A 25,966-nucleotide genomic window follows, 5' to 3' on the forward strand; every position below is an offset into this window, starting at 1 on the left:
CTCATCAACCTGTGTGAGGTTTCTAAGGCTATAAATGTTTATAGGAGTTGAAAGCCTCATTTGTTAACTTTTGGCTTTAGTAGCTAGTGCATAAATTTGAATAATACTCATATTAACTGGTTTTCCTTGTAAGCATATGGATATTATCCTATCACTGACAGCATTGTACTTCAGGATAGATCTTGAAGTGTTCTTTTGGACAATGAATGCGAATCCCAATCTCTTCAATTTGTCTTGCCTGGCATAGTAGACCATGTGATTGTCCTGTTCAAAATGGCCAGTATCAGTTAATGGCTAGGATCAGCACTGGACTTCGAACCACAAGGTCAGCTATTCAGACCCACCAGCTGCTCCTTGGAAGGTGGCTATGAATTGGAACTGACTCGACAGTACTTTAACAACAACAACAACAACAATGCCTAGGATATCAGTCTTTATGTATTCCGTTTTATTTTTGACTACTCATAATTTTCCTAGATTCATACTTCATGTATTCCACATTCTGATTATTAATGGCTGTTCTCATTTTGAGTCAGGTAATATATCAGTACATGAAGGTCCTGAGAGTTCTACTCCAGAGTACTTTAAGGTTGACTGCACTTTGGGGAAGCAGCTTTTTCACAGTTGTATTTTGAGTGCTTTCCAAATTATGGGGCTCATCTTCTGGCACTACATCAGACAATATTTCACTTCTATTCATAAAATTTTTAGTGCTAATCTTTCACAGATGGACTGCCTCTTTTTCCTTCTCAGTCTGACTTAGTTTGGAAACTCTGCTGAAACCTGTGTACTGTGGCTGGCCCTGCTGGTATTTGAAATATCAGTGGCATAGCTTCCAACATCACAACAACACAAAGCCCAAACTGACAGATGAGTGGTGGTTTGGTAGTGGTAGCTAGGCATTGTCTATTTCTTCTGGTCTCGGAGTCATGGAGGGTGATGTTCATTGGACCCATTGGAATAACTGTTTCAATGCTGCTTCTGTTTTCTGTTGCTTCAGATGGGAAGTTGCACCTTAGATGGCCACGCACCAGCTTTTAAGATGCAAAAGCATGTAGTCTTTGTGGATTATATTATGCCTATTGATCTTAGTATCTCCTGAGACTATGGTTCTGAGTCCTCAGGCCCAGCAACTCATTCCTCCAAGGTGTTAGTTATGTCTAAGAAGGTTTCATAACTTTGCATCCAGTATGCTCTACTATATTCATAGATGTATTTGCAACATAAGTTTTCTCGTGCTTTAGATATCTATTCCCTTGAATGTCTTTCAGGTTTCTGGCTGTTAAGCCTTGAGTAGGGAATATTGAGAATGGGACAAATTACACCACTATTTTTATTAATAATGTCTTGAGGTTAATTTTTTAATGTATAGGATCAACATGTAGATACAATTTTCTCTAAGATTTAGTATTTAGTTCAGAAAATGTGGCTCAGGTAGGTTACTGTAGCCTGTTATTTTAGTTCTTTGGTGAGTTACAAACTACCTGAGACGTTTTTGTACAAATCATATTCTGCCCTCCCACCTTCACTCCCCTTCTGAATTCAGTGAGTGAGTGATGGGGCCTAATCCAGGGTGCTCTAAAGACATTCATTTCTTTCAAATTTTGATAATTTAAAGTTACCAAAATCATTATTTATTATAGCAGCTTAGTTTAAAATAGACAAATGATGGTGGTGGTAGTGGTTGTGCGCTGTCTTGTACGTTCTGACTCATAGCAACCCTGCATGGGGTTTCCAAGGTTATAAATCTGTACGGGAGCAGAAAGCCTCATCTTCCTCCCACCGAACAGCTGGTAGATTCAAACTGCTGACCTGCAGTTAGAGGTTTAACCTGCTATGGTACCCAGGCTTCTTTCCTTTAGGTATTGTGAAATGCTGTTGAGTCAGTTCTGACTCATAGAGACTCTGTATGGGGTTTCTGAGGCTGTATATCTTTATGGAAGCAGCAGGCTTCATGTTTTTCTGCAGATTGCTGGTGGTCTCGAACCTTTGACCTTGAGGTTTGTAGGCCTGTGCTTATTCTATAGAGCTCCTGTGCTCTCTCCTTTAGGTATGTTGTTGTTGTTATGTGCCATGGAGTCGGTTCCGACTCATAGCGACCCTGTACAGGGTTTCCGAGGCTGTAAATCTTTACAGGAGCAGAAAGCCTCGTCTTTCTCCCGCGAACAGCTGGTAGTTTTGAACTGCCGACCTTGCAGTTCGCAGCCCGATTCGTAACCACTGCGCTACCAGAACTCCGGTATAGAACATTTAATTTAGAATGTTGATGTTCTTTTGATTATTTCTGATGTTTAAGTTAGTCCAGCTTTCTTTGTTATTATTATGAAACAGAAGGAAAGTTGGCGGAGACTTCTAGACTTATTTCCAGTCCTTAGACTTAATCCCAGTCTTATGTCTTAATGGAGATCTTGGATGAGTTAAAATTGCATCCTTTTTACTTCTGAGATTTAATATTTCCTTCAGTTATGAATGTATATAACAAGTATTAGTGATAGTAGAAATCATAAATATTCTTTTATCACAGATGCCTCTACCTTGTAGACTCATCACTACTTTGAAATTATACTATTTGTTAGACTTTTTGCTATGTATTATTTAGTGCATCTGTAGTGAAGCATATGTTATGACATCAGAATTTATTTTAAAATAATTTATATTTCAATATCGCTTCTTAGTAGTAATGTGTATTTAAGTTTATGCATTTAAAAACTCTTTTCTTCTCTCGCTCCCTTTCTCTTGCTCTCCTTGTCACTCTTGGGTTCTCTCCCCTGCTTTTCCCACTCCTTCCATCCCCTCTCCCAGTCATTTTTCTTGTTTTCCCATTCTATTTGTTGTTGTTAGATGCTGTGAAGTTTGTTCAGAATCACAGCTACCCTGTGTACAATAGAACCAAATCTGCCAGTCCTGCAGTATCCTCACAGCCTTTGCTGAGTTTGAGCTTATTGTCGCAGCCACTGTGCCAATCCATCCCATGGAAGGTCTTCCCCGCTTTTGTTGACCGTCTGCTTTCCTAAGCATGATGTCCTTCTCCAGGGACTAGTCCTTCTGATAAGATGTCCGAAGTAATTCATTTACTTATGAGTACTTGCTTACCTTTCAGTGTTAGCTCCTTGGTCACTTTCTAATTGAGAAATAATGTCACTCCATGACAAACTGGGACAAAAGAAATCTTAACTTGTATGAGTATGATAATTTATTTTTGTCTAGGTGAAACAAATTCTTGCTACTGCTGATTTAATAATACCTTTCACCTTTCAGTTGACAAAGAGATGAGGCAAAGAATAAGAGAAAAGTCTATTTTACAAGCACAAGAGACAGCTAAAGAAGCTTCAGAAGCAAAAGCTGCAGCAAAGCGGGAAGATCAAAAATATGCACTAAATGTCATGATGAAAGTAAGTTGTAGCGTGATAGACACATCCGCTAATTAAAGAGACAGTCGTAAACCGTGTCAGGAGAATTACTGCCGATCACTGTACTTTCCCAATATTTTGTTCATAGTTTGGTTAGAGGACTTATTATTTAGGTTACCTGGCTACGTACTTAACATGTGTTCTTGAAAAATATGTCTGGAACTCCAGAATTTAAAAGGTGAACAATAGATGTTCCTGTTTCAGAGAAAGGGTTCTAGCTCCAGAGGAGTTAAAAATTCTAACGCTTCTGTGGTAAGTGCCTTGTTTCTTTTTAAATCTTGCAGTAATGTACCGATTACTTTAAACAAAGAAAATCATATACACTAAAAATCTTTTTAACTTGAGATTCTCAAGGGAATGCTTTGTCTTTGTTACATGTTGTATAACTCACAATTCAGTGTGCAAGTCAGTGGTTTTTAGTGTATTTACAGAGTTGTGCAATTGCCACTACAATTTTAGAGCAGTTTAATGACCCCAAAAGAAGCCTTGCACGCTTTAGTTGTCATTCCCTCTTCTCCCTAAAACTCCCCAGCCCTAGGCCATCACTAATGCGCTTTCTGCTTTTTGTTGTTGTTGAAACATTGCCTAGTTCTGTGCCATCCTCATGACTGTCAGTATGTTGGAGTCTGTTGTCATGGCTGTTGTGTCTGCCCATCTCATTGAGGGCTTCCCTCATTTTAGTTGGCACTCTACCAAACGCTATGTCCTTTTCTAAGGATTAGTCTTTCCCAGTGATATCCAATGTAAGGGAGTTAAGTGTGGCCTTCCTTGCTTCTAAGGAACGGTCTGGCTGTATTTCTTCTGTTACTAGAATTGCCTATTTTGAAAACTTAATTTAAAAGGTAATTTCTTTTATCAAATTCTTATTTGACATCTTAAAATGACATTTGATATGAGAAAATCATTTTAATGTTAGAAGACCTTGCTGATGGTGCTTTTTGCTTGAGATGAAGCTGGAGATTATCATGCTGATTTGACCAAATCTAAGCAGCTTCTTTAGGAAATTGATCAAGGTAAAACTTAAACATTAGCTCCCTCCTCCTCTTGATTCAGGAATCCATAACAAGCATTATACCATCAAGGTATTGACTCATAGTTCTTCTTTTGCATTTGGACTACCAAAGTTGGCAGTGCAAACACATCGGTCACTCCTCAGGAGAAAGATGAGGCTGTGTGTTGTCATAAAGATTTGCTGTGAGTCAGAATAGGCTTGATGAGAGTGGGTATGATGATTTGGCAGAGGTGGGAAATACCGTGAACTGCTAAGACTTTCACCTCTTGCTGATTGACTTTTTTTTTTTTTAATTGTTTTATTTTGAATTATGTGATCGTTTACATGGGAGGACATCAGGTTCACATAGATCCCATCGTATATCGTTTCCTTGCCATGATTAGAATCTCCTCCATGCATCATCCATCAGCTAAAGGGTATACCCCGCAAGCCTGCTCCCCAGTCGTCCACATACCGCCCCTCTCCCTCTCAGGGTCCAAAGTCCCCAGCCGCTCCATCTCCCCACGTCATCGTCTCCACCTCCATCCCTGGCATCACTGCTTCTCTGGGTAGGGTTCCGTTCTCCACTCTTCTTCTTTGATGGTCCCAGGGACCTCTGCTCCTAGAATGAAAAGTTAATCACTCCCCTCCCTTTGACCCCAAACGTCTACCTTTACATTTCCAGCCCTTACAATCCGTCCTGATAACAATCATTCGATAACAATTATTTGCCATTGTATGGCTAGAGACCTATCCAAATCTCCTTTCATCAGCCCTGACTAGGCAGAATGGATACTACTCAGTGGAGATTCTACCTTGCTCCATGCCCTCTGGATCTAGGTTCCCTCTTGAAAGCTTGTAAGCCAGTCAATTCTTGCCTCTGTAGTCCCCCCGCTCCCCCCACCCCCATTCTGGATAGCCAGTGTCCAAGTTGCCCCTCTCTGAGGAGATGGGAATGATATTCACTGTGAAGATTTGTTTTCTCTTTTGAGCTACTGCTTCCATAGGTGTATGTCAAGTTCATCAAATTGTATCAGATTATTCTTTTTTCCTTATCTTTCTTCTTCTGTTTGAGCTTTGATCATCCAGCCATTGAAGCCAGGTCAAGTGGGTATTGTGTGTGTACTTATGCATGTGCCCCCTCTTCTTATCTTGCTGATTGGCTTTTGTGTGGTTTGGAAACACAATTAAAATTGCAACCAGTTCTCAAACCTCCCTTGGCTTTCACTTTATGTGGGGCTTTCTTAAGTCTCCCTCACAAATGCCTACCTTTCTATTTAGTCAGGAATGCTTATTACAAACCATCAGTAACATTCTCATTCATGCAGTCTCCCCATTAATTTTCTGACTAGTTAGGCATTTATCCTAACCAGGATCTCAATCTTAAACTAGCAAAATTTCACCTTTTCTCCATTCATTCCCAAACAAGTCAGCCAATGTATTATCCATCATAGCCACAGTAAATGAAATGTCACAGCCTCCCAGCATTCTTACCTGTAATTCTAGCAGTTTTTCAAGCATAGCCTTCAGTTTGTAATTTTCAGTGCCCTGAAATAGTTGTATTTGATCATTTTATCCAGTTTTTATTTGCTATATATGGAGAAGAATTGCCAGCCTCTTTATACCTCCATAAATCTGCACGATGTCTTTTATAGAGGACCTTTAGATTTACTTATCAAGCTACATAAGAAATCCTGTTGGTGCTTTTTTAATTGAATTTCTGTTGGCTTTAGAAATTAATAAGCAGAAATTCAATGTATTTGCAATATTCAGATTTCCTTCCAATAACATGATAACATTATTCATTCAAGATCACTTTATCCCCTCAGCAAAATTATTTAGTGTGCATGTAGGACATGCTCATGTTTTAAAATATTCTTAACATTTTAAAACTTTTTCTTCCAATTGCTAATGAAATTATTTTTCCCATTGTATATTCTAATTGTTTATTGCTAGTTTATAAGAAAGTTTGTGTTTTTAAGTTTTTATAAGTTGATCTTATATGTGATTGCCTTGCTGATTTCTGTTTTTGGTTCTAATTGTCAGCTAATCATTTTGGATTTTTTTTGGTAGTTTACCATGGCGCTGTAAGGAGCTCTGGTAGCGTAGTGGTTACGAGTCGGGCCGCTAACCTCATGGTCACCAGTTCGAAACTACCAGCAGTTCCATGGGAGAAAGATGAGGCTTTCTGTTCCCATAAAGATTTACAGCCTTGGAAACCCTAATCAGGGTCGCTATGAGTCAGAACTGACTCCACGACACATAACCAGCACCACCACCACTGTGGCACCATGGGCTAATGTGTCAGACTGCAAGGTCGGTGGTTCAAGATCATTAACTGCTCCTTGGAAACCCTATACAGGTTCGCTGTGGGTTGGAACCGACTTGATGGTGCTAAATAACAACAACAATATTATTTACAAATAATGACTGTTCCAGCTCTTTTTAATCTATATTTTTTTGTCTACTTTAAAAATTCTAATGTATAGGTTATGATCTCTAGGAAAAAAGTAAACTGGTAGGCATACTTGCCTTATTGACTTTGAGGAAAGTATTTCTAATGCTTTACCATGAAGTATGACATTGTATGAGTTCTGTTTTCCAGCTATTTTTCTTCCATTCCAAGTATCAACTGCTGTTTTGGCATTTACTTAGATCACACTGTTTTTCTCTTTTGATATCCTAGTATTGTATACAAAAGGCCCTTTTTGATCATAATTTTAATATATTCCTATGTTCCGTTTACTAATATTTTACTTATGATTTTTATACGTAATTCATAAGGGAGATGGCTTTTAAAGAGCCATGCCTTGTTAATACAGACATTCATTCCCAATTTAAAAAATTACATATAGATTTCTCCTTTTTCATGAATTTGGTTTAGAGCTGCTCATTGTTCTATTTCTTACATTTGCTGTGTGTATTGAAGTAATGCCCTATACGATATGAAAGTCCCTTTTGATCAGTACCCAAAATTTAAAATTCAATTCCTTCATATATATTGATTTTTCCAAACCTTCTGATTTTTTCTGTTATGATGGATTCCACTTGTACGTTGTGTGTCCTCTGTATTAGAGGAGTTTTTAAAGACCTTTAAGGAATCCTTAACATTTGCCTATCTCTTTCTCTTTAGTATTTGTAGCATCTCTTTCTTTTGATCCTAGGCTTTGTGTAATTTCTTATTATGTTTTTCTCCTCATTCTAGTTCCTTATATCAACTAAGCGAATCAAGCAGAAATGCTTCACTACTCCCTGAAGAGTTAAACTATTTTTGTGTCTCTCATTGTTGACTGCTAACTGAAAGTTTAACCCTGCAAACCGACCATATGTTCTGTGGTAGAGAGATGTGGCAATCTACTGCAATGAAGATTATAGATTTGGAAACCCTATGAGCAGTTTTCTTCTGTCCTGTAGAAGTCCCGGTGTGGCACTGTAGAATAATCACTGGACCAAAAATCAGTTTGAACTGCAAGGTTCAAGGTCACCAGCCACTCCTCAGAGAGTCTATATAGGGTTGCTGTGAGTCAGAACCGATTTGACGGCACTTAACAACAAGAATGTTGGCTCGCTCTGAGTCAGAATTGACTTGACAACAATGAGTTATACTAGGAGACTTCAAAAAGTTCATGGAAAAATGGAATTAAAAGATAATGGAATTATTCCATGACCTGGAAGCCCCCTCATATGGCTATTATAGATTAAATTTTAAATTGGCTATAATACCATAACTTCCCAGTTACTTTTGGTTATAGGAACAGTTACATTTTTGTCAATTGAGACATCATTTTATAGATTTCTATAAACTTAATTTTAAGTTCACTCAGCTTGCAGGTATTACAAGGCATGAGAGTACAGGTAATCTCTGATTTACAATGGGGTTCTGTTCTAAGGAGTCCATCATAAGTCAAATGCCTTTTTTTTTAGTTTTCATTATTATTATTGCCGTTTATTATCTGTATGTTTAAATAGCCTATCTCACATGAACATGTGAGAATGATAACATCATCAAATTGTGTTCTTTAGCATTATATGTGGTGTTGTTTATTGTTGTTAAGTGCCATCTAGTTGATTCCAATTCATAGCAGCCTTGTATAGGCTTTCCAAGGAATGGCAGGCAAATCTTAGCCACCAATCTTGTGGTTCAAACCAACCTTGTGGTCCAGTGCTTTATCCCACAGCACCACACCAGAACTCCATGGATGTAGTTGATTGGTTGGTTGGTTATGTGTCGTGGAGTCAGTTCTGACACACAGCAACTCTGTATGGGGTTTCAGAGACTTTAAATCTTTATGGGAGCAGAAAGCCTCATCTTTCTCCTGCATTGTATGTAGTAGATAGTACATATTACTTACAATAAGATATGTGGTTCTTTGTGACTTTAATTCCTGGTAAGTCAGGAACTATGTTTATTTTGATTCTTCACATACATTTTCTTTCCTTCATGTGTTGGGGCAGAGAGGAAGGAGAATAAACATGGCAAGCATGTTATTTTTAACTTGGTGAAGTTATCATCTCTGGTAATCATTTATCCTTTTGCCAAGCATTTAAATGCTGGTCCATTCCTAAAGCCACGGCTTCTTTCTGGCCCCACCTGTTGGCAGCTCACCAGCAGCTCTCTGAACTTAGAACATGTGACAATTAGCCTCTTTTGTGTTTAGTTTAGGCCTTAGCTTTGATTCTAGGACTCTAGGGAACTCCATTCAACAGCTTGTGAAATTTACTTAAAAGCCAGTGGCTCACAGTTCAGTGGGAACATAAATAGTCATTCTTTCCGAAAAGCATATGACTATCTGTGATGCAGATATTTCAGACCATCTCTCAGTGCATAGTTTTTATGCCTCTGATTTACATTCATATATTAAAATAACTTAATCTCCAGGAACGTCATCTCCACATGGCACTCTGGAGCTGGGCCAGATGTTCTATTTAAATTTAAATTAATTTACATTTATAATACTGGCACTTACATTTAGAATTCAGTTCCTCAGTTTGCACTGGCCACATCTCAAATACTTAATTAGCCACATGTGGCGAGTGATTACTGTACTGGATAGCACAAAGCATTTTCCATTTTAATTTGACAATGATTATGGGTGAGGATCGCACAACATGATTAATGGTTCTGATATCATGAAACTGTATGCCCAAAATGTTGACTTGGCAAATGTTGTATTGTATACAATGTTAGAAAAATAGAACAAAATTCCATCATAAAAAGACCAGACTAACGGATCTGGTACAGACTGGTGGAACCCAGAGACTGTGGTCCGTAGATACCCTTCAAACCTGGAACTGAACCCACCCCTAGAGATCACACTTCAGCCAAATTCTAACAAACCTATAAAGCGAACAATAACACCAGTGAGGAACAAAATCCTCAGAAAAATCAACCCTACAAGGTAAAAGAACAGCATTTGCCACAAAGCAAAGCTCAGAAGTCAGGAAGGAGTAGGAAAGGAGGATGAATGGAAACTGGTAACCTAGGAAGGAAGTAGGAAGAGAGCTGTTACATTGAGGGAATTGTGACTAAAACATGCACAGATTGTTGAATGAGAAATTAATTTACTCTGTAAACTTCTCCCCAAACCACAATAAAAAGTAGAAATAAAATTCCACCATCGAAGAAAGTTCTATTGGACAGTGTTTCTATAGAGTAGAAACAAACAAAAATCTACTACTGTCAAGTTAATTCCAACTCATAGTGGACTAATAAATAGAACAGAGGAGACTTGCCCCATGTAGTTTCCCAAACGGAAATCTTTATGGAAGCAGACTGCTACAACTGTGTCCTGCAGAGCAGCTGGTGGATTTGAACTGATAACTTTCAGGTAGCAGCCCAGTGTTTAGCCAGCTGCTACACCAGGAAGTCAGATACATGGAGTCAATTGTATATACCAACTGGTTACTCTATTTTACTGTATTTTTTTCTATTTCCTAAGGGAGGGAGATTTAAGAAAGGGAGAAAGTTACTGTGTAGGTTACAGCTGTCAAATTCACCTAATAATTTAGGTTTTCGTGTGAAAATTTCAAGTAACTGCTAGTGTTTACATAGTAGGCAGCAAGATTAAGAGTTCAAGCATTTCTCTCCAACAGAGAAAAACTCTCTCCCCTTCATTCTCCCTATTTCCCTTTTCTACTATTCCCTCATTCCTCAGATGAAGATAATCAGTTCAACTTCAGTCCTAGGACAAGACAAGACTGGAATAAGTAGAAAGGCAAATGTTTGCGTTTATGTGCTTGGATATGTATGTAAGATCTGGGAGAAGTGACTTAACTTTTAGAATAATGCATTCTTGTTATTTTACTTTTTAACCAAGTTGTTGTTGTTGTTGTTTTTAAGTGCCACTGAGTTGTACCAACTCATAGTGATCCTGTGTAGGGTTTCTAAGGCTTTAAATCTTTTGCGGGAACAGAAATTCTAATCTGTCTCTCAGTTGGTGGGCTCGAACCACCAACCTGTGATTTGCAGTCTAACTATCATTTAATTGAATGCCTGCCCACATTTTACATATAAGTAAAATGAGAGTAGAGGAAGTGATTACCCAAGATCACATCAATATTTAATAGTGGCTTTGGGACTAAACCTTGTGTTCCATGACCCCAAATCAATGTACTTTTGACTGAACCATTTACTGTTCCCATTTTAAGCTTAATTATCTACATAGTATTGTCTGTGTTCCCTAGGGCGGCTATACTATTAGCAGGTGCTTTTAAAGAACAAAAAGGTATTGCCTCACAGTTCTGGAGGCTAGGAATACAAATTCAGGGCATTATCAGGACCATATTATTTCTTTCCAACCTTATAAAAGACTGTTCCTGGTAACCGGGTATCTCTGTGTGCCTTGGATTATAGATATAGCTTCACATGGCATCTGTTTTCTCCTTTGTGACTTTGTCTCCATGTCTGTTCTCGCCTTTTATAAACATCACTCATAAGGGGATAAGGACTTACCCTTCTCTGATACCATCTTCAAAGAAAGAATCTATTTCCAAACAGAACACATTCACAGGTATGGAAGTTAGAACATCAACATATATTTTTGGGGGACACACTTCAGTGCATACCCACTACAACCTGTTGTTGTAGCTATAACAGCAAGCGTTTGGAGATGAGAATAAATTTCATAATGAATTTTCATACAATGTAAAAATGTTCCTTTTTATATTTTACAAAGAATTGAGTCATTGTAAAATTTTCCAGATTGAAGAAGAAGAGAGGAAAAGAATAGAAACTATGAAAGAAAATGAAAGGATAAAAGCAACTAAAGAATTGGAAGCCTGGAAAGAACATCAAAAGACAGCTGGAAAACCAGAAAAAATACAGAAAGATGAGAAATTTCATCAACAAAAAAAGAAGATTGAAGAAGAAAGAAAAAAACTGAATAATAAAAAGAGTCTTACTAAAAATGTGGCATCTAGAACTCTTCCCACAAAAGGTATTATGATTACTTGAGTATTTTCTAGAACAGTGAGTCCTATGACACTTTTTAAAAATTTCGTTGTAGTATTAGGTTAGTATTTTGGTGTATTAAGAATAAATAATACAATACAAAAACTAAAGTGAGAGGCTCATTTGTTCTTCTAGGAGGTAAAGTTTTCATAAGAGAATGAGAAAAGATTCTGTGTTATCTTTTTTGATTGTGTACTTCCTTTTGAAATTTACATAGAGGCTTTAAAATATGTGGTTTCCTCATGTTCTTGTTCAAAGACACTTTGAAAGGCCAGTGTCAGGAACATTCATATATTCCTTTACAGAAAGGACACTAAGAGTTGCATTAAAGATTTATTTTCTCACATAACTCACAAAAATGAGGACAAAAAACAAGTTTAAAGTCTTACATTTGGAATGATCCTTGGAAGCAGACTGGAACCTGGTGGCTTCTGGTTCTTTCACCCTGGGATGGAATGATCAAATTGGCAAAAGAGTGTAATTCTTTGTTGAGAGCTATGAATTTGCTTTTATCTGATTTTATAATATTAAACTTTGAGTATATTTAATATCTTTAATTCAAATAAGTTAATAATTATTTGAATTCCTATAAATAAACTATTTTATAGTAAAGTACATAATTGCTGTTGTTGTGAAGTGCCATCGAGTTGGTTCTGACCCATAGCAACCCTCTATAGGGTGAGCTTGAACCATTGGCCTTGCAGTTCAAACAGCTTTGCAGTCTGGGACCTTCCCACAGCACCACACTAGGACTCCAAGATGATAATTAACCAGGTGGCTTTACAAGGGGCCTTCCAAAAGTTTGTGGAAGATATATTCATTTGTGAAAAAATGAAATTTATATAATGAATTTTTCTATGAACTTTTGAAGTCCTTTAATGTAGGTTGTATCATTCAATACTCACAGCAGCACTTTGAGATAAGTGCTGTGATCTGTATTTTAAAGGAAGTAGATGTTCAGACAGGACAGATAACTATCCCGTAAGTAAATCTGAGATTTGAACCCAGGTCTGTCTTCATTTGAAACTGTGTTCCTTCCACCAGGCTGTATGTGTACATTAGCGACTCATTCCATTGGATTGCCTCTCTTTGGATTGGGCACAAATACAGATCTCTTCCAATCAGTTGGCCAAGTAGTTGTATTCCAAATTTCTTGCCATAGATGAGTGAGCCCCTCTAGTGCTTCCTCAGTTTGTTGAAATATTTCAGTTTGCATTCCATCAATTCCTAGAGCCTTATTTTTGGCTAATGTCTTCAGTGTAGCTTGGATTTCTTCTGTCAGTACCATTGGTTCTTGATCATAAGCTACCACTTGAAATGGTTGAACAGTGACCATTTCTTTTTAGTACAGTGACTCTGTGTGTACCCTGACATCTTCTTTTGGTGCTTTCTGCATCATTCAGTATTTTGCCCATAGAATCCTTCAATATTGCAAGGCCAGGTTTTAATTTTTTCTTCATTTCCTTCAGCTTGAGAAATGGTGAGTGTGTTCTTCTCTTTTGGTTTTCTAACTCCAGGCCTTTGACATTGCGTTATAATACTTGATTTTATCTTCTCAAGCTGCCCTGTGAAGTTTTCTGTTCAGCTTTTTTACTTCCTTATTTCTTCCATTCATTTTAGTATCTGTGCTGCAGAGCAAGTTTCAGAGTCTCTTCAGATCTCCATTTTGGTATTTCCCTTCTCTCCTCCTTTGAAGTATCTATCCATGCTATTTTCTAGTTTTTGAATTGGAATCTAAATTTATTTTTACTTATTTGTATAAATCCATTTTATATTAAGCATATTAACTATTATATTTGTAGTAAATCATTTTTACATATGCATTTTAAATCTGTGTATCATTGTTACATTTGTATTTTTCTAGCTATCATTCATTTTCCAACACTTAAGATTACTTTCTCCTCTTATATTGATTTGCTCCTCTGGTAGCATAGTGGTTACGAATCGGGTTGCGAACCGCAAGGTCAGCAGTTTGAAACTACCAGCTGTTCTGCGGGAGAAAGATGAGGCTTCCTGCTCCCGTAAAGATTTACAGCCTTGGAAACCCTGTACAGGGTCTCTATGAGTCAGAACCGACTCCACAGTACATAACAACAACATATCTACCTAACTACCTTTATTAAATGGCATATCTCTTGATTGGTGTTCTTTGCCAATTCTTATTACCTGTCTCCAGTGGCTGAAAATTATTACACCATCACAAGGAAATAAGAATGTATTGCAGAACCTATTGCAGAACCTGTTTCATATGTTGGTCAATTTTAAATGGTAAGCACAGACACATCTTTTTTTAGTGACCCATAAGTATAGTGTATGTTTAGCTGTATTTTATCTACTGCTGGTATTGTGTGTCTTACCATAACGTAATTCTGAAAATGACTGGATTAACTTCTCTCCTCATCTGTATGAAGGCAGTAATCCTAGGTTCTCGCTCACCGTGCCGGAGTCCTGAGTTCAATTTCTGACCAATATTCTTCAAGTGTAGCTACCACTCTTCTGTCACTTGAGGCTTGTGTGTTGTTCTGATGTTGAACAGGTTTCAGAAGAGTTTCCAGACTCAGAAGAAAGGACTGGTGATTTACTTCTGATAATCGCCTATAGATAATAACAATCCAGTCCTGTCATATACGGGGTTGCCATGAGTCAGGGCAGACTCCACCGCAGCCAACCACTTCTGCTTGTTAGAAATCTTTGGAAGTAGTTTATAGGATAGATTACTATAGGAACTTAAGGAAATAGAGGTAGTGTTGGCAGTGATGGCTTTTCCTAAATAAAGTGTATTCTTCGTTAGAGTTGCTGTAAATTGGACACCTAGTTTAGCATGGTGGGTTAATGTGCTGGCCTGCAAGGTCGGCGATTCAAGCACACTGGCCGTTCCTTGGAAACTCTATACAGGGCTGCTATGAGTCAGAGCTGACTCAATAGCACTTAACACCAACAGTAATTTAAGCGAGAACACCAGAAAATAATCTGTGGTCATTGGCTAAAGAACAAATTAGACACTATATAATTGATTTTACATTCCTTTTACAGAAAATATCTATAATTTGCTTGTGTAGGCTTTTAGAACTAGCTTTGCTATTCAGTCCCTTTAAGAGGCAGTTTGCTTGCTAATTTAGAAAATGAGAAGTGAATGACTTATCGATATTGTTCTTAAAGGAAGAGATTCAGAAAATATATTTTGTGAGAAGCTAAAGGAAGACAACGTTCCTGCTCCTCGTACTCTTGGCAGTATTAAGATCAACTTTACCCCTCGAGTATTCCCAACAGCTCTCCGGGAATCACAGGTAGCAGAAGAAGAGGAGGTACGTCTACTTGTGTTAGTTGCAGTCATTACAAATAAAAATAGTTTTCATTCCATCTATTTAAATTAGTACTGGTTCTGAATTTCTTAAGTATTCATTTCACTAAAGATAATACTTAATGAGTATATTTTAATATCTACTGATGAGAAATTCTGCAGATCTTATTTTGATTCAGAATGCTGATGCTTTAATACTGACTTAATATGCAATATTATTGATGCAACAAAATGCAGAAATTATCAGACAATATCAATAATATCACCTGCAAGTAAAATTTTACTCAAGATAATTCAAAAACAGCTGCAACATTACATTGACAGGGAACTACCAGAGGTTCAAGACAGATTCAGACAAGAATGTGGAATGAGGTGTATCTTTGTTGATGTCACATGGATCTTGGCTGAAAGCAGAGAATACCAGAAAGATGGTTTCTTGTGCCTTATTGACCGTGAAAAGCTTTCAGCTGTGTGGCTCATGAAAAGCTATGGCCCACATTGAGGAATATGAGTATTAATTGTGCTCATGAGGAATTTGTACATACACCAAGAGACAGTCATTCAGACAGAATGAGGGGACACTGAGTAGTTTAAAATCAGGACAGGTATACACCAGAGTTGTGTTCTTTCACCATACATATTGCTGAGCAAATGATAAATTCACATACTGTAGGCTGAGCAAATAATCTCAGACGCTGGATTATATGAAAAAGAACATGGCATCGGGATTGGCAGTCGACTCATTAACAACTGCGATATGCAGATGATAACAACTTTGCTTGCTGATCAAGAAGAGGACTTAAAATTCTTACTGATGAAGATCAAATACCATAGCCTTCAGTAATGGGTTGCACCTCAAGGTAAAGAGAACAAAAATCCTCACCACTGGAACAATAAATAACATCATGATAAATGGAGAAAATAATGAGTTATCATAGACTTCATTGTGCTTAGCTCCACCACCAAAACTGTTGGAAACAGCAGTCAAAAAATCGAATGACATATTGCATTAGGAAAATTTGCCTGTGAAAGATCTATTAAAGTGTTCAAGAATGAAGATGTCAGTTTCAGGACAGAGGTGTGTCTGACCCAAACCATGTATTTTCTCATATGCATATGAAAGTTGGACAGTGAGTAAGGAAGACCATAGAAGAATTTTGGTGCATTTGAGTTATGGTGTTGGAGAAGAATATTAAAAGTACCATGGACTCATAGAAGAAGAAACAAATCTGTGTTGAAAGAAGTACAACCAAAATTTTCCTTGGAAGCCAGGATGGTGAGACTTCATCTCTCATACTTTGGACATATTGTCAGGAGGGACCATTCACTAGAGAATGTTATCATGCTAGGAGAAGTGGAGCGTCAGCAAAGAAGAGGAAGACCGCTAGTGAGATGGATTGGCACAGTGACAGCAGCAATGGGTTCAAGCTTAACAACGATTGTGAGGATGGTGTGGTACTGGGCAGTGTTTCATTCTGCTGTGCATAAGATTGCTATGAGTCAGAATCAACTCGACAGCACCTAACAACTAACAACAACATAGTTGATTACTTCAAGAAGTAAACTGCACTGGTCACTTTTTAAATAAAAAATAATTGTTTTTTATAATAGATTTGCAAATTTTGGATTAATCGATGTTTTGGTAAGAAGAGATTTAGAAATTTATTGTTAATATTGAGTATTTTCCAGTGTTGTGACATTTTAGAATGAATGGCTTTCATGCATTTAGAAATTCCTGAGCCCTAGAAATTAAAATTTCTCAAATAAATGGAAATATTATAGATTTAGTTATATAAGTACTAAGAACTGCATTTTTTTTATTGCAGCATACCTCTCTGAATTGGAAAACTGTAGAAACAATTGAAGATCTTTAAGACAGAATGGCAGTTTTAGAATATTGATCTTTTTCTTATTATTTAACAGTATATTATTTGTAAACTTTTATTTATGTAAATTATATAATCACATTTTTCATTACAGAAAATACAAATCTGCTGTAAACATAAAAATAGCATTTACATGGACTCCCAGAAAGTGTGAAATTTGGACTAAACATTTACATGTTTGACCTTAAGCTGCTGCTTTGTTGTTAAGTGCCATTGAGTCAGTTCCAACACATAGCGACCCTGTATAGGGTTTCTGATGAGTAGCTGGTGAGTTTGAACCACTAACCTTGTGGCTCAAACTGACCTTATGGTCCAGTGCTTAACCTTTAGTGCCACACCATGACTCCACAGAAGCCTCTAGCTAGTGAGGTTTAAAAAAAAAAAAATTTAGAAAAGAAAGAAGAATGGAAGCTTAAAATTACTGTCATTAAATACTATTTCCACTTACTGGAGAATGATGGAAAATCTAAAACAAACTGCTAATAAAAATAAAACCTTTGTGTTCTTTATAAGACTTCATTCTCATTTCAGTGGTTGCATAAACAAGCAGAGGCACGTAGAGCAATGAATACTGATATTCCTGAACTTAGTGACTTAAAAGAAGAAGAAAAGAACCCAGAATGGTTGAAGGACAAAGGAAAGTAAGTTTGAACTCTGTCTATGAGATTTATATTTTTGTAGACATTAGAACTTAACGTATTTTTCAGTTATCTTGAAATGTGGATTGTGCCTGAGAGTGCAAAGTGTTCATAGTCTAGTCAGCTGCCATTTTGGGTGGCTTGTTTTTCTCTAGAATATGATGACAAGTTGATTTAAAATAATAGGAGACATTTCATTTTCTGAATTGGAGTAAATAGAGTAAAGATGAGGATAACTCTAGATATATTTCTAGTCAGGAAAATTGATTTAGTGGGCACATGGAAGACCCAGCTAGGTTAGAAATCATTAATTCATAGAGATAGAAGTTAGTACAGCTGTGTAGCTGATCTCCTTCAGTATTTATTCATTTGTATGTAAGACTGTAAAGGGCAGATTGCAGCATTGCATCAGGGTTGGAGTTTTGATTGACAAGTGCAGCAGATGTCTAGCAGTGCAAAGGACCAGTAATGACTCGTGAGAAGAAGAGCTCAGATATTTAGCCATGAAGTCCAGACTGGGCTAGAAAGGAAGATATGCCCCAGAAGGGCCCAGTGGACTAGGAGAAAATGAAGTGATTAAGAAATTGGAAACCACTGTGAGCTAAAGATTTGTGTATAAAGGAAAAAGTAGCAGAATGGGAATGTCTGGAAAGTGGCTAGGATTCCAGATCTTAGTATTTCTGAGTTAATGCAGGTGCAGGTCCAGGTGATGACAAAACCTGGGTGTGCAAAATTAGAAATTGAGGGAAGGTGATTTGAGCTAAGAAGTTTCAGTTATTTCAAGGTTAGGTTGATAAATGGATCGTATGTGTACACCTTAAAATCTCCTGACTTTATGACAGAAGTTGAGATAGTAACGTAGATGCTGAGAGCCAGGTTTCAAAATTTGCAGTGAATAAAGGAAGAGAGTAATGACATTGGCTAAAAGTCTATAGAGTGTGTTAAATAATTTGTCGAGTCCCTAAAGGACAGTGACTTTTTCATAAGTAAGGAGTTACAGCTTGGAGCTTGCAGAAGTGAGTCAGGAAAATGCCAATTTCTGCATTCCTGATGTGGTGCTCAGAGGAGTATGGGAGGTGATTTGGTGGAGTGGTGGAGTGGTGGTGGAGGTAGTACTGCCCTCAGGCCTTGTTGCTAAGTGCCATCCAGTCGGTTCTGAGTCACAGCATCCCTGCATAGGGTTTCCAAGGAGCAGCTAGTGGGTTTGAACTGCTGATCTTGTGCTCCGCAATCCAGTGCAGTATTCCACCCTCAGGGCCGAGCTGGGTTTATTTTAGAGAGCATCTATAGGAAATGGAAAGGATTGGGCATTAGAGTCCACTGTGGCAGAACTAAGAGTTGAGAGACACTACAAAGAAGTAGAGGAGGATGAAAGTTGGAAAGTCCAGTAAACAGAGACATTGAGTTGGGGACAAAGGAGACACTAATTAGTACCCGAGAGTAACATGGTTGCTGGGCATGATTAGAAAGTCCTTTTGTACACGTTGTTTATGGTGCTGGAGCTGTTTAAAGGTCCCAGACGGTGTCTTTTGTTCTTGTTAAGCTTTATTTCAGGTATACAGTGTTATGATTTGTGGTATCGAACATTCATAATTGCTATCAGAAGCAATGTTTAGCAGCAATCAGACAGTCAGCTGTGACTGGTTTATTATATTTCCTTTAGTCTGTCTTGCTTTTGTACATTTTTCCTTATTACCTCCAATAAGGTAGAAAAAGGAAGGAAAAACAGGAAAGGAAGAGAGTTGAAAGCGATGGAAAACTTAGTAATTAATAATACCCAGACAAGCAGAGTACTGTCTGGATTAATCATAGTGCCAAGTACAAACAGATGAAAGGTAAGAACTGCTAGAAAGAAATATCTACTCTCCAGCAATGTAATGCAGTAGTAAGGTAGAAAAAGACTCAATAGAAGCATTTGAGAAACAACATGTTAAATGTTTTAATTGTTTTAAAATACACATCATATGCTAACTGTCAATTCAGTGTTTTTTTATATGTACAATCAAGTGACATAGATTACATTAATTAAGTTTTTCACTCCTCGGCAATAGCTATTGCCAAATTTTCATCACAATAAACAGACATTCTCTGCTTTCTAAACAATGATGTCTTGCCTCTCTCTCTCCTGCCCCGGATACCACTAATAAAGCTTTGGTCTCTGTGCCTTTGCTTATTCTAGTTACTCAATATAAGTGAGGTCATATGATATTTGTCCATTTGTGACTGACTTATTTCACTCAGCATAAATTCAGAATGCGTCCTTGTTGTAGTGTTTTAAATGTTAAGTTTAAAGCCAAAGAATTAAAATTTCTTATCTCTAGAGGCTTTGTTTTGTGGTAACTGTCTTTATTTCCCCAGGCCAAACCAGCCTGCCACCCTCTATGTGTTTAAACCTGTGGGACAGTTGTTTCACAAATGAGTAGAAGTGGGCAAGTTTTCCAAATAGTAGTAATTTTAGAAAACTGCTTAGAAGAGTGTTATTGTTAAGTGCCATTGAGTCGGTTATGACTCGTTGTTGTTGTTATGTGCTGTGGAGTCAGTTCCGACTCAATAGTGACCATGTACAGGGTTTCCGAGGCTGTAAATCTTTATGGGAGCAGAATGCCTCATCCTTCTCCTGTGGAACAGCTGGTAGTTTCGAACTGCTGACCCTGAGGTTCACAGCCCGATTCATAATCACTACGCTACCAGAGCATAGCCACCCTGTATAGGGTTTCCAAGGAGCGACCGACTGGTGAGTTTGAACAACAGACCTTATGGTTCAAAGTGACCTTACGGTCAAGTGCTTTATCCCACAGCGCCGCCAGCACTTCCTTAGAGGTAGCTCTATTCAAAACTGTACCATTAGAAAAAGCCACAGACTGTTTTGTTTTTCTTACTCTATCCTTGTACTACCGTGCCCTAGTTTTAAAGGTCAAATGCAAACTGCACCTCTCAGTAAAATATGTATAATTTAGGTAGTTTATTTGTTCATAAAAGCATTTTTTCCTTTCAAATTAGCATCGTATCAGATAGTTTTTTTTCTGAGAACATCTCACATAAAACAATGTAAATGCTCTAATGTAGAACTGTGCAGGCTATGATGTTTCTTAATAGTATTGCATAACTCAGGATCTATAAATCTCTTTTGTACCTACCTTCCAGACATTGTCATCATATGAGGAAGATGGACCATTGTTCTGGTCCATTGACATTATTTTGTGGTTGACTTTTAACATAAGTTTTGTTGGATCTTGTCTTGACCCCAGATTTAAGATCCCTTCTTTACCCACAATGTTGTTAAATGCTATAGAGTTGGTTCTGGCTCATAGCGACTCTGTATAGGGTTTCCAAGGAGTAGCTGGTGAACTTGAACCACTGACCTTGCAGTTCAAACTGACCTTGCAGTCCAGTGCATTCACCCACAGTGCCACACAAGGCCTCCACTATAGGGCCATGTGGATCCCATCTGTATACTTTATTCTGTAGAGCACATTCCAACATTGGATTGTTGTTGTTTTTAGGTGCCGTTGAGTTGATTTTGACGCATAGCAACCCTGTGCACAATGGAATGCTGCCCATTCCTGTACCAGCTTCACAATTGTCATTTTTGAGCCCATTGTTGCAGCCAGTGGATATTTACAGCTGTTTTTTTTTTTTTTTTTTTCCTTCTCATTTTGAGTTTTGCCCCATCAGCAAATGAAAGTTTAAAAGCTCTGTTCCATCCACATCATAAAGATCAGCTCTACCTTGAGGAGGCAGCTCTTCCTCAGTCATATTTGAATGCTTTCAGATCTGATGGGCCTATTTTCTGGCATTATATCAGACCGTATTCTGCTGCTTTTCATGAGATCTTCAGTGAGCATCCCTTCAGGAGTATTCTGTCTCTCTTTCTTCCTAGTATGTCTTAGTCTGGGAGTTCTGCTGAGATCATTCTACCATTGGTAACCCTCCTGGTATTTAAAATACCTATGGCATAGTGTCCAAAATAATCTTCAACATTAGTTCTAATTGTCTGAATTTTCCTCTAGTTCTACTAGAGAATGCCAGGTTTCTATAGCTTTCCTAGTTCCAGCCCTTTTAGGATTAAAGCTCTGCCTTACTTTTGTTTTTTGTCATCTAGATTAATCCTGCGTCTGAATCCCTGCTTTGGGTCTTGGGGCCTGTTACTTGCTGACAGACTTTCCTAGTAGCAACTTGTGCCTGTCTGAATTATTTTTGTTTTCTGTTTCTGAATTGTCTGTTATTGGATTCTATCTGCTTATGTGGGTGTTCTTTTACTTTACATTTGGCCTTTTGATACTGATTGTTGACCTCCTAACCATTTCCTGCCAAGAGAGTACATGCTTCTACTTGCTAAATTGAATTTCTCTACTTCCTTACTTTGAAGTCCATACCCTGACAAGTACTATGAAGGATACATTTTCATGGATGCTGGCAGAAGGCATGAGAATCATGGATCAGAGACAGAGACAGCACAGCAAACATAATGAGCTGTTATTCATGTTGGAGCAATGCAGAATATCAACAAAAAATCAAAGCAAATAATAATTGGGTCATGAAAGGATTAAATGCTAACCTTGTAAATTCTTCCTCTCTCAGAACCTGGAAGAGTTTTTCTTCTAAAACGATTCCCTTAGAAAACTGTAAACTTACATTGAGAATGGAAATGTTCTTAAAATGCATATACTTATGGAAAATTTGTGGTAGACACTGTAGGTTGCCTAGATAACATTTGTTCTCCCTCTTTATCCTTATTGGCCTAGCCCCTATTTTGTTTTGTTTGTGTAGCCTTTGTTAGGCGAGTGACCCTATTTCAAGTCCAGGGATAAATTTCTGATTGCCTTCAATGAATCAGGGTGGTTTTAATCACATTGCTGGTGATTGTTTTAAGGGTAGGTGCTTTTGGGTTAATAGAAAGGGGAGAAAAAGTCAGGAGATTTCTGGGAAAGATTTTCTTGCCCTTAAGGAACATGCGGAGAAGCTTTTTCTTCTAATTAATATTGCGCCTGCATCAAGTAGCATCTTGAACTAATACAGTCTTTTTATAGCCAGGAGGTAAAGCAGCCCTGGAGTGAAGTAGCTGAAGAATACAGTAGAGTAGAGAGATGGAAGAAACTTGGGGCTTAATCACATCCCCAAGCTGCTGGTTACATGGAGTATGTAGCCACCTCTTTCTGTACTTCTTAATTTAATTTATGAATTTATTTACTTATTTAAATCAACAGTTTTTGCAGTCAGAAACATCCTAGCTGATATGAGGCATTTAAGACATGAATGGTTCTCATGGAATTACCTTTTTCTAGTTTGTGCGAGTTATGTTACTGTAGGGTTCAACTTAGCTTTTATGTCACAGTGGTGTCATCTTATATTTTATTATTGCTGCTTCTATGGGTCTACTTTTATGTTACTGTGCTCAGTACCCTAGAGCTCCAGAGTAGGCAGTACAATTAACTGGAAATGAATGCAGTGTGGTCCTTAAAATCCATTTTGATATTTGGCAAAGTAGTTTCTGTTTGCTTTATGTTGTATACTTTTCAAAATTTTCTGAGTGGTAGCTGTAATTTAAAAACAAAAAAAGAAAGAGTATTTAAAATAAATCCTTTAGTTACGAGGGTTAATCAAAAAGTATTGCTGCAAAGTCGTAGAAACCTTTATTAAATGAAAACATCACAATGTGAAATGATTGTTTCTTGACATATCCTCCATCTAGGTTTATACATTTTGGAAGGCTGTAGTTCCATCTCTAACCTTCTTTAAAGAATTCTGACCTCTTCAATTTGCACCATGTCAAAATGGCAGTTTTGACATCTTTAAAGGACTCAATAGTTTTCCTTTGATCTCTAAATGTTTTTTGAGTTTGGGGAGCTGAAAGAAGCATAAAGGGGCAAGGTCAGGGGCTGTAGGACGGGTGGAATGAGATTTCCTGGGCACAGTTTTCCTGACCCTTTTCTCACACCAATGTAGTAGTCACTTTTCATACAGTTTCTTCCTAATAAGCCCCTGTGATTATCCTTTCTGTTAAGAAAATCTAACAGTATTACCCTTTTTGGAACCCCAAAGACGGTCACCATAACATTCTGAGCTGACCTCTCTGCCTTGAATTTAAGTGGCCCAGTAGATCCCCAAAGGAGCCACTGTTTTGATTGGATCTTTTTTTCAAGGAAGACTTGCAAGAATAAGACAGGTGTGTTGCTGAGTGAACTTGTATGCAGCCATCTACTGATCACAGAGACATGTGTCAATATGTATTATTTGTAATAAACCTGTACATGTATGAACTGGAACGCTAGTAGCAATACTTTTTCACTTGTAGATCTCATTATTTGAAGAGAACTTTAGAGTATGTGAACTAGAAGAATAGATCCGCTAAAATGCTTCTTTTGCAATAACCAAAAAAGTGACTTCAAATAGCTTTTATGCTAAAAATATTGGTGCTTTGGGTTAATGCGCTGGACTGCAAGGTCAGCTTGAACTTCAGGGTTGGCAGTTCAAGCTCATCAGCCGTTCCTTGGAAACCGCATACAGGGTTGCTTTGAGTCACTTAACAAAAAAATTACCAAAATACGAATGGTATTTTATGTTCCAGGCAAAACTTGGTCCAGCAGTGTAACTATTTCATCAAGAGCTCAATTTCCATCTGCCCTTTTATTCCTGGTGTGATGCTGAAGGATAAGCACTGGACTGTAAGGTTGATTTGCCGTTCAAAATGACTTTACAGTCCAACACATTAACCCACAGCACCATACCAGGAATAAAAGGGCAGATGGAAACTGAGTTCTTGATGAAATAGTTACACTGCTGGATCAAATTTTGCCTGAAATGTTAAATACCATTTGCTTTTTGGTTATATAAGCCAATAAATTATTCTTAGCATAAAAACCATTTGAATTCACTTTTCTGGCTATTTCATAATATCTACTTTATTCTAAAGGTAGCTCCTCCCACAGTATTAAAAATCGTCAGCAATGAATTTCTGTATTTACTTTCTTCATATATATCTAGCAAGTGGAGAGGTTTTCCCAATTTTTCAGTCTCAAACCTAGGAACCAGAAGTTCGTTGGTGGCCCATATGCTGTTTATTGTTGTTAGATATCATTGAGTGTACTCCAACTCAGCTAGCCTACGCACAACAGAATGAAACACTATCCAGTCCTGCACCATCCTCACACTTGTTAGGCTTGAGCCCGTTATTGTGCCACTGTCAGTTCATCTTGTTTGGGGTCTTCCTTTTTTTTTTTTTACCAATCCTCCACTTTACCAAGCGTGATGTTTCTACAGGAACTGGTTCCTCCTGATAATATGTCCAAAGTATATGAGACGAAGTGTCTCTATCTTTGCTTCTAAGGAGCATTCTGACTGCACTTCTTCCAAAACAGATTCATTTGTTTTCTGGAAATTCATGGTCCTTGCTGTACTCTTCATTAACACCCTAATTCAAATACATGAGGTCTTTTCTAGTCTTCTTATTCATTGTCCAGTTTTTACATGCATCTGAGGCTATTGAAAATACCATAGCTTAAATCAGGTGCACCTTATTCAATGAAAGATACATTGATCAATAGAGCAGAATTGAGAATCCAGAAATTAACCCACCCATATACAGCCAACTGATTTTTGACAAAGTACCTAAATATATCAATGGGGAGGGGATAGTCTCTTCAACAGATGGTGCTGCAGAACTGGAAAGTGATAATGCAAAAGATTAAAACAAGACCTTTACCTCACACCTTATACAAAAACCAACTCAGGATGGATTAAAGACCTAAATGTAAACCCCAAAATTATGAAGGCCATCAATGAAAAAATAGGGACAAATGTTAGGGCATTAATGCACGGAATACACAGACTACCAAACATTTTGAAAACTACACAAACAAAAGTAGACAAAATAGATAATTGGGACATACTAAAAATTTTAAACTTATATCCATCAACAGACTTCACCCAAAGAGTAAAAAGGGAACCCACAAAATGGGAAAAAATCTTTTGCAACGACACATCAGACAAGGTACTTATTTTTAAAATATATAGGAAACTACAACACCTCTACAATAAAAAGACAAATAATCCAATTTAAAAATGAGCACAGGACATGAACAGACACTTTACCAAGGAGGAGATCCGGGCAGCCAACAAACATATGAAGAAATATTCACGATCACTAGCCATTGTTGTTGTTGTTAGGTGCCATCGAGTCAGTACCGACACATAAGCAACCTTATGCACAACAGAACGAAACACTGCCTGATCCTGGGCCAGCGTCACTACTGTTGCCACGCTTGAGTCCATTGATGATGCCACTTCCCCA

The 25,966-nt window shown here is 37.7% G+C and overlaps 1 protein-coding gene across 1 annotated transcript in view; it reads left to right on the forward strand.

Annotated features, from left to right (window-relative positions):
* DYX1C1 (dyslexia susceptibility 1 candidate 1) overlaps nt 1–25,966 on the forward strand; it is a 48,596-nt gene that overhangs the window by 7,562 nt on the left and 15,068 nt on the right. The window contains exons 3-6 of the mRNA XM_006831627.1: nt 3,259–3,392; nt 11,603–11,837; nt 15,011–15,156; nt 17,570–17,679. Coding sequence (XP_006831690.1) covers nt 3,259–3,392; nt 11,603–11,837; nt 15,011–15,156; nt 17,570–17,679 — 625 coding nt within the window. The remainder of the gene's footprint in view (nt 1–3,258; nt 3,393–11,602; nt 11,838–15,010; nt 15,157–17,569; nt 17,680–25,966) is intronic.

This window comes from Chrysochloris asiatica, unplaced genomic scaffold (genome assembly GCF_000296735.1).
Source record: "Chrysochloris asiatica unplaced genomic scaffold, ChrAsi1.0 scaffold00004, whole genome shotgun sequence".
NCBI lineage: Eukaryota > Metazoa > Chordata > Mammalia > Afrosoricida > Chrysochloridae > Chrysochloris > Chrysochloris asiatica.